The sequence below is a fragment of the Engraulis encrasicolus genome, chromosome 10, assembly GCF_034702125.1.
Source record: "Engraulis encrasicolus isolate BLACKSEA-1 chromosome 10, IST_EnEncr_1.0, whole genome shotgun sequence".
In the NCBI taxonomy this organism is placed as follows: Eukaryota; Metazoa; Chordata; class Actinopteri; order Clupeiformes; family Engraulidae; genus Engraulis; species Engraulis encrasicolus.
Window position 1 is genome coordinate 2,119,029 of NC_085866.1, and position 9,236 is coordinate 2,128,264.

Sequence of the window (9,236 nt, forward strand, 5' to 3'; positions counted from 1 at the left end):
CTGGGCGAGGCTTTACCAAAAGAGCCACGCCACATCATTATTCTTGACTGGGGCACATGAACTGTCACCTACATTAGCTAAAATTGCGTGATGGTTGGTTCTCGTCTTTTCCCCACTCATTGCTGGGAATATGGCCATTTTAGTGCGCGTAGTACGCAAACATCATTTATTTTTGTTTTTCCAGGATATTCCATGTACACATGATTCATATTATGCACTCGTGACACCGACTCGTATCAGCCTGACAGTACGGCAGGGTCAAAGACGAGACGTGCATTTTTTTTGTTCCGCACTCATTTAACTATCAAAAAAGTAAATTAATGAATTTTGAATGTTATGCTGATAAACAGCATAGTCTGGTGTCTCATTTCAGTAACATTTAAAGAAAAATAAATGTTAATGTATGTGTTAAATAATCTCATAAAGTGCAAAAACGTCATTCAGTGTAATGGTCCGAACTTAAAAATCATCAATACATCCTTGAATAATTATGCAAAATGACGAACAAAATTATTTTTTCACTCTCTGGGCATAATTCTAGAAGTGTTCTTGTTATTGTATCAAAAGCACGTTTCATTACCATTTTGTTTTGATATTCAAATCATCTGGGGACTTTTGTCCGGATTTTCAATTCCTTGGATATCATTCAGTGTAATAAGATCAACATGGTGCTTTTAAATCATAATAAAAAGTGATAGTTGCACACAATATGTGACATCATCAAAAGGAACCCTAGGGACCCCTTAAGTGATGATGCAAAGGGAGAATCTTGTTCTTCAATAGTCAAAAAATCTGTATTTTTATCTTGTGGTAACAGCGTCCACAAAAACAGATGTCATTCAGTGAAATGTCAAAAAACACTTTTATACTCAGATATTCATCCAAACAAGCATATTTTCTAAATAGACATAGTAAACATTGTGGGTCAAAGTCATTGTCTCATGTAGGTGACTAACTGTGTGCTTGTAAAAAGGTGAAAATAAGGTGAAAAGTATTTGGTCGTCCTTCAGTGTAAGAGATGTCATTCAGTGACATGCAGTGTAAGGGCCATTTCATTCAGTGTAATCAGTTCATGGTTGTATATTAAGAATCAAAACGGCAATATAAGTTGCAATATTACTCCAAGATACAATAATATGATGATACTACTTGAAATTATGACTTTTATTGTTATTTCCATTATAACCTTGTTATTGCCATGTAGCATCCATATTACTGGGTAGATTCTGGGATTTTGGAAGTTGTACATGAATTATCAGAACACCCAAGTCACAATCCCCGAAATATGCAGGTTAACAGACAAAATTTTCTTTTTTATTATTTTAGGCCTAAGTAGTAGCCTACCTCTAAGCTTGTGATCTTGGAAGTTCTTCAAAACACATTTTAATGCCCCAATATTAAGTAAAATAGCAATTATTTGACAACATCTATTTCTGTTGTCACTCATTCAGGATGTTGAGTACTGTAGTATGATGGTAACAATATGATAGCAATGAAAAGTAGCTGTTTATATAGGCTTTTTTGCCAAGGCATCATTCAGTGTAATAGTTGTGGTCATTCAGTGAAATGCACATTTTTATGTGAAAATAAAGTCAAATTCTTACGAAACTTATTTGTTTAGCACAACAAATGCGGGGGCATACAACAAATGAATAATTGTGCATTTTAAACTGATTTTCTCTTCAGTGGAAAAACTTCTTAAAGCCAAATGGGTGAAATGCACTCGGTGAAAGACTACAAACACTGCAAAAACTATTTGCAAATGCCTTTTACTAGAAATTATAGGTTTGATGAAGACCTTAACAATAGGCCTTTACTATGTTATGTAGCTTATTTCAGTTTTTTTAACGTCATCTATATGTTTTTTGCATTATCAACTGTTCAACACTGTATTACACTGAATGACATTTTATGGGTGAAACTGGGGTAAAATGCATGTTCCTTACTATTTTCTGAACAGAAAATAATAAACTTAATCACTCTACACTCCAATGTACCCAAAAAAGTTGAAGAACGGTGTCAGGGAACAGTTTTATTTTTTTGAGTCCTGAAAACCCTGTTTCGTGTTTGACCCGGAAGCATGCTAACTAACCTACATGGTCTGACATAGCCAGAATGAAATAGTAGGCATCACTGGTAAGCATCACTAAGATCACTGGTACCCCATGCTGACACAGCTTTAGTGCGATGCTGTGGAGGAGGGAATGTTGATGGTCATGTTTTGGCCAAAACACTTTAGTCATTTATTAAAGCTTTGCTGTTGATAAGGTAGACGAACAAGTCTAGTGGCTAGAACTACTTCAGACGGCACGCACTCTTCATTCATGGATAACAGAACACACACACACACACACACACACACACACACACACACACACACACACACACACACACACACACACACACACACACACACACACACACACACACACACACACACACACACACACACTCTCTCTCTCTCTCTCTCACCAGCACACGAGTTAACAGTTTAATTGATAATCACCGACAATAAAAGCGTTTGTGCTATAAATTGAGTCTACCAAGGCTTCTCTTGGCTACTTATCTCAGGTGGCTGTAAGGTTAATCTTCTTTGTCAGCTGTCTGCTGATTAGGCCCACACTGTCTGGCCGGGTGGCCAGGAGAAGTTTATTGGGCCAGCTACCACAGTCAAAGAGTATGACTGAAGTAGGCGGCTGACTCCCTAACACAACAATTCATTTTATTAAAAAGCAGGTTTGTTTGAATGATTTTAAAGTACAAGGTGACATACAGATGTCATGACAAAAGGAGAAACACACAACATTTATTACAATTGAAAACACAGTGAAGAGGAAGAAGAGGAAGGGTAAAATGTCGACTCTAATTTGTAAGAATTTGATGTAGTATTGGTTAACATGTACATGCACCTGTACAAAGAAATGTGTGGGCAGGAGGATTAACTTTGTTGCACCGTCCGTCAATGCCAAAATTGCTTTTCTTCAAGGCATCAACTTTAGTTTTGCACTGGTGATATTCTTGTACCTGGTTGCCATTGGTTTGTAAATGTGTAAAACATGGTGTGTAATGTTTCTCTTCTGTTTGTCCTTTTTGTTGTTTCAGATTTCCGGTGACGTTCTGCAGCGGATGAAGGAGATCCAGGAGATGAGAGAGATGAGTGGCATCCCGAAGACACAGGCCAACGCCAATTACGACAACAAGGAGAATATAGGTAGGACCACCATGAGACACAGGCCAACGCCAATCACGCCAACAAGGAGAATATAGGTAGGACCACCAATCACGCCAACAAGGAGAATATAGGTAGGACCACCAATCACGCCAACAAGGAGAATATAGGTAGGACCACCATGAGACACAGGCCAACGCCAATCACGACAACAAGGACAATATAGGTAGGACCACTAATCAGGCCAATAAAGAGAGTATAGGTATGACCACCATGAGTACGTGCATATCACACTACACTACATTACAGTTAGCTGACACTTAGCTATCCAAAGCGAGTTCCAGCAACCGTCTGCTCTAAAGCCCATCTCTTTAACCACTAGGCCACGGCTGCCCCCACTAAAGCCCATCTCTTTAACCACTAGTGACTAGGCCACGGCTGCCCCCACTGAACTGTGGTGAGGGCCTCTGTGTCCTGAAAGGAGGGATGCAGCAGATGTTAACTCATTGGCTAAACGATAAAATCTTCACATTGAGATACATTTCAGAGACAGAATGGGATTTATTATTAGCAGTGTTTACTTAGTACACAAGGAGTATGTGTAATGACAGACAGACAGACAGACAGACAGACACACACACACACACACACACACACACACACACACACACACACACACACACACACACACACACACACACACACACACACACACACACACACACACACACACACACACACATATTGGCCCTCATTTATCAAAGCAGCGTACGACGAGAATCCTACGTACGTCGTGCGTACGTTCTTTTTCTACGACCACTTGGCATTTATCAAATCTCATCGTAAGCGCAGGAAAGATGAAATCCTACGACTGCTCTCAGACGGTGTACGCCGTTTTCAAATTGGACTTGAGATGAATATGATCACCAACTTGAGCAGCAGTTGCAGCGCAACATCTCATTATCATAAATATGTGACCTACATAATTACAAAATGTTTTTACATTGTATATTTTGCCTATAAGCCAACTTCTACTTGTTTGAATTGGTGCACCCTTCCTGGGAGCGCTGCGTTAATTTGGCATAGGTCAACAACTGCAAGAGACTTCTAATTTGTGATTTGACGTGATGTGTGAATAATTGTGCAATATACAGCCGAGTATTGGAATGTGCCTTCAGTCGTGGAATCAATGGACCGACGTCTTTTCTTTTTAACAGCTGGGAGTTCAGGCGCACATCAATCAATATCCTACATACAGTAATAATCTCCCGGTTGAGTTTAGCCATTACGCACGACTAACCGAATAGGCCTACACACCTGAAACGTGTGTGTCCGATAACACTTTATAGTTGTCCATTTAGATGGCGAAAGCTAGGGCTGTCACCTCGAAGGACTGGAGCGCAGGAGAGAAGCAGGGCGCACGTGAGCGCGAGAAGGACAGCGCACTGGACATGTAAAACTCTCCTATCCCCAACAAATGGTTTGGGCACTGTTTGTTTGCCAGTTTCACGTAGGAACCCTTTCTTGACCTCGTTTACAAAAAGGTTTATCATCATATTTAAAAAAATATATATATTATTTAATATAATAATATAGATATAACAAAAATTATCTTCATTATGCCTACTGTAGTCAATCAAACAATTCATTGTAAGTAGGCTATTTGGAAATCAATCTCTACCCCTTACATATTGAGAACCGAAACACTGTTGACTACTGCTGTTGATTATTTCCACGTGTTATTTTGTTACCTCGCGTAAAGCCTAATGTCAAGCTGTCAATCAACCAGAAACTTGGATGTTTTAGCCAGTTTGCGCCTCTCCATGTCGCAAACTTAGGGGTGTGGTCTCCTTCCCGCCGTTTTAGAGAAGGTGTGATTATTCTAATTACGATGGTTTTCAGACGCTGGATTTATCAACAGCCGCTCGCTCTTACGATGGGATTGGAGAGGTACACATGTTTAGTAAATCTCACGTGAGCTTCGTCGTACGACGAGATCTGCGCTCATTTCTGCGATGGTTTCTACGCAAGTTTGATAAATGAGGGCCATTGTAGGGGTCGACCGATACAGGTTTTTTAATTGCCGATGCGATACCGATTTTTTTTCATCACCCTTGGCCAATACCCGATTTCCGATACCCGATATTTGGGGCCGATATGGGTTTAAAAAAAAGGTTTAAAAATGACAAATATTCCAGGTCTCAAGTTAAACATAAACATTTCTTTAACATTATCATATTGAGGTAGAACTTGTAACATTTAAACACCCACTCTAACAATCAAGTAACGTCTAACAATCAAGTAATAAAAAAATAAAGTGTCTTGGTGCTTTAAAAAAAACCCCGAATGACATAAAAGAATAAATATTGCGTATCGGCCAAAACCACACGCGTATCGGCCGATACCGATACACGTAAAAAATGCAAATAGCGGCCCGATACCGATACCGATATATATATCGGTCTATCCTGATAATGATCTAATAGACAAGTGTAATGTTGTTTTATTAACCCAGTAAGACATGGCCTCTGTTATACATAAGTTGTTACCAGAATGGCAATGACCAAGCTGTAATGTATTACCAATGGCCCTGTGTATAGCCAATGGCAATAGTGGTGTAGTACTATGGTAGTAAAGGTTTTTCAGTGACTAGCATTCCACGGGTGGAACCGCACACATTAAGGGGCTACGTTGTAAGTAGCATAATTTACAAAGGTTACGCTCAAAATGATAAATGAATAATAATAATATTAATAAATGATAAAGGAATGCAGTGAATATTAACAGTGATAAAAATGCAGCATGCTTGAACTGTAGAGAAGTGTGATAGACACACAGCTTTGCATTACACTGTAACCCTGCTTTTAATACTGGTATTAACTCTCCACAGTTGAGCCACAAGTTCAGTCGTCGCCTCAGCAGAAGTCGTCAGATCCAGAACCACAGGCCCAGCCACACCACCAGCCTGAACCCCAACCTCAGCCTCAGCCTGACCCCAAGCCCCAGCCCCAACACCAGACATCAACTGGACACGTGGCTTCAGACACCAGCGAGGAGCTGAAGAGAAGGTACAGTGACCTTTGTAATAGTTGATATTTGTCCACCTTGTATATTCCGCCACCCTCTGTTGGGTTTGTGTATTACCACCGTTTTACTCAGAATGCTGTCCTACTGTTGCCCGCTTCCTCTCTCAATAAAATAGCTGTTTTATCGAGCATCAAACTTGAACAAGTACAGAGGGTTGGAGGCAGGGGGACTCTAAATTAATGTTTTTCATCTCCAGGCAGTAGATAAATGCTGATCTTACTAGCCAAACACACACTCACTAATGGGTCAAAGTAAGTTTGTCTTTTCCACCAGCAAAACCGAAATTTTACAAGCATTTGGCCGGTTGGCCGGTGTTAATTTAGACCCCTGGTTGGAGGATAGGTTTGTAATGGGCTACTGTCCTTAGTGGCCAATGGGGTTTCCTCACAAGACGCCAGACATCTTAAATTCAATGCATTAGTAGTGGCAGAGATATATACAGCACATGCCACTGTCCTACTGAAACCAGTATTCATATATACTGGACCTGCTGTGCTTGAAAATGGAACTTGTTTGACGTCACGCTGTGAAAGGCTGATAAGCTGTTATATGTTGGCTGCTCACTTCTGGGGGGAAGATACTCTGGTCCATCACGCTGAATTTTATTAAACAAACAACGTTTCGGCCAGTGAGGCCTTTCTAAAGCTTGGGAAAGGGCATAGTGGCTGAAACCTTCATTCAATAACATTCAGCATTATGGACAAGAGTGTGCAGTATCTATCTTCCCCTCTGAATTGAGCAAGTACCCGCTACCTGCACCTCCAAACCTCTGGTGCGCGTTGGCTTTCTCCTCTAGAAATATATTGGATCCATACGTATATTGGATGACCGACCTAGTCATAATGTATTACTAAATAATAATGATGATAACTTGGTTTTATATAGTATAGCGCCTTTCTAGAAATCCAAGGTCGCTGAAGGCCCTTTGTACTGCCAGGCTTACTAAAGGCCCTGTGTACTGCCATAGAGGTGTACTACTATGGTAGTAACGTTTTTTCAGTGACTATTACAATGTTCTAGTGGTGGACCGGCATGTGTTAATGCTGATTGTGTGTACTGTATCTGGTATCATTGAAATTCCATTTTTTCTGTAATATACAGTATTTGTCCCCACACCATGGCCCTCATTTATCAAACTTGCGTAGAAACCATCGCAGAAATGAGCGCAGCTCTCGTCGTACGACGAAGCTCACGTGAGATTTACTAAACATGTGTAGGCCTACCTCTCCAATCCCATCGTAAGAGCGAGCGGCTGTTGATAAATCCAGCTTCTGAAAAACATCGTAATTAGAATAATCACACCTTCTCTAAAATGGTGGGAAGTAGACCGCACCCCTGAGTTTGCGACATGGAAAGACGCTAACCGGCTAAAACATCCACGTTTCTAGTTGATTGACAGCTGAAATTAGGCTTTAGGTACACGAGGTAGACAACAAAATAACACGCGGAAATAATCAACAGCTGTAGTCAACAGTGTTTGGATTTTCAATATGGAGAGATTAATTTCCAAATAGTTACAATGAAATGTTTGATTGACTACAGCAGACTTAATGAAGATATTTTTTGTATATATATATATATATATAGCCTATTATATTATATTATACTTAAAAAAATATATATATGATGATAAACCTTTTTGTAAACGAGGTCAAGAAAAGGGTCCTACGTGAAACCATTTGTTGGGGAAGGAGAGTTTTACATGTCCAGTGCGCTGTTCTTCTCGCACTGACGTGCGCCCTAAATATACAATGTAAAAACATTTTGTAATTATATAGGCCACATATTTATGATAAGGAGTTGTTGCGCTACAACTGCTGCTCAAGTTGGTGATCATAGTCATCTCAAGTCCAACTTGAAAACGGCGCACACCGTCTGAGAGCAGTCGTAGGATTTCATCTTTCCTGCGCTCATACAATGATATTTGATAAATGCCAACTGGTCGTAGAAAAAGAACGTACGCACGACGTACGTACGATTCTCGTCGTACGCTGCTTTGATAAATGAGGGCCCCTGACTTTACTCTGTCACATTCTGTCTGTCTGTCTCACAAATCTGTGACTGTCAATACACCTAGTATATCAGTCTTTTTTGTCAGAGTTTACTGAAAAGAATAGCATTTAAACTGATACATTGTGTGTTGGGAGAGCAGTGCAGTGCATCAGAGTTTGTGGAAGCCAGTGGCAGAGGCCTGTAATCTGGCTCAGTGCAAGTTTAACGTTGTTATGGAGGCTCTTCTATCCTGTTAGGGGTACCCTGAGTACTCAGTGGAAGCGCCCCGCTGCAGAAAGTAAAAGACTTGCAGGCCTGATTGTATTCAGGTTCTGTACTATGCCCTATTTCAGACACGCCGGTGAAAAGAAATCCAAGTTTATATTTTTATTTGACAAGGTTGGGGACATATAACTCTCCAGACACAGCTAGAAGTGAATCAATAGGATTGAGAAGGTTAAAGTGCTGTCCGAAGAGCCTGGATATTAAAAGAGGGCTTGCTAGTCAGAATGTTCACTGGAAATCATTTAAGTCTGGAAGCAGTATTCCGCGGGTGCCTCCATGTTAGGGAGATATCCTGTGGAGTTTGGTTGTGAGTCACATTTGCATATAAAAAGTGAAAAGAAAGTGAAAGCCCATTGGGAAACTCCAACTCCCATTGTCATTGTGACATAGCACTCCACAGCACACAAGTGAACACTGCACACTGCACACAACGAAATTGCATTTTATGCCTCACCTGTGCAAGGGGGCAGCCCTCAGTGGCGCCCCATGGGGAGCAGTGTGGTGGGACGGTACCATGCTCAGGGTACCTCAGTCATGGAGGAGGATGGGGGAGAGCACTGGTTGATTACTCCCCCCACCAACCTGGCGGGTCGGGAGTCGAACCGGCAACCTCTGGGATGCAAGTCTGACGCCCTAACCGCTCACCCACACTGTTGATATATACAGACTTAAAGGTGCACTGTGTAATATTTTCAGAAGTTAA

The 9,236-nt window shown here is 40.8% G+C and overlaps 1 protein-coding gene across 2 annotated transcripts in view; it reads left to right on the top strand.

Moving 5' to 3' along the window:
- chchd6a (coiled-coil-helix-coiled-coil-helix domain containing 6a) overlaps positions 1 to 9,236 on the top strand; it is a 135,259-nt gene that overhangs the window by 355 nt on the left and 125,668 nt on the right. For both annotated transcript variants that reach the window (XM_063209532.1, XM_063209533.1), the window contains exons 2-3: positions 3,103 to 3,211; positions 6,060 to 6,237. In XM_063209532.1, coding sequence (XP_063065602.1) covers positions 3,103 to 3,211; positions 6,060 to 6,237 — 287 coding nt within the window. The remainder of the gene's footprint in view (positions 1 to 3,102; positions 3,212 to 6,059; positions 6,238 to 9,236) is intronic.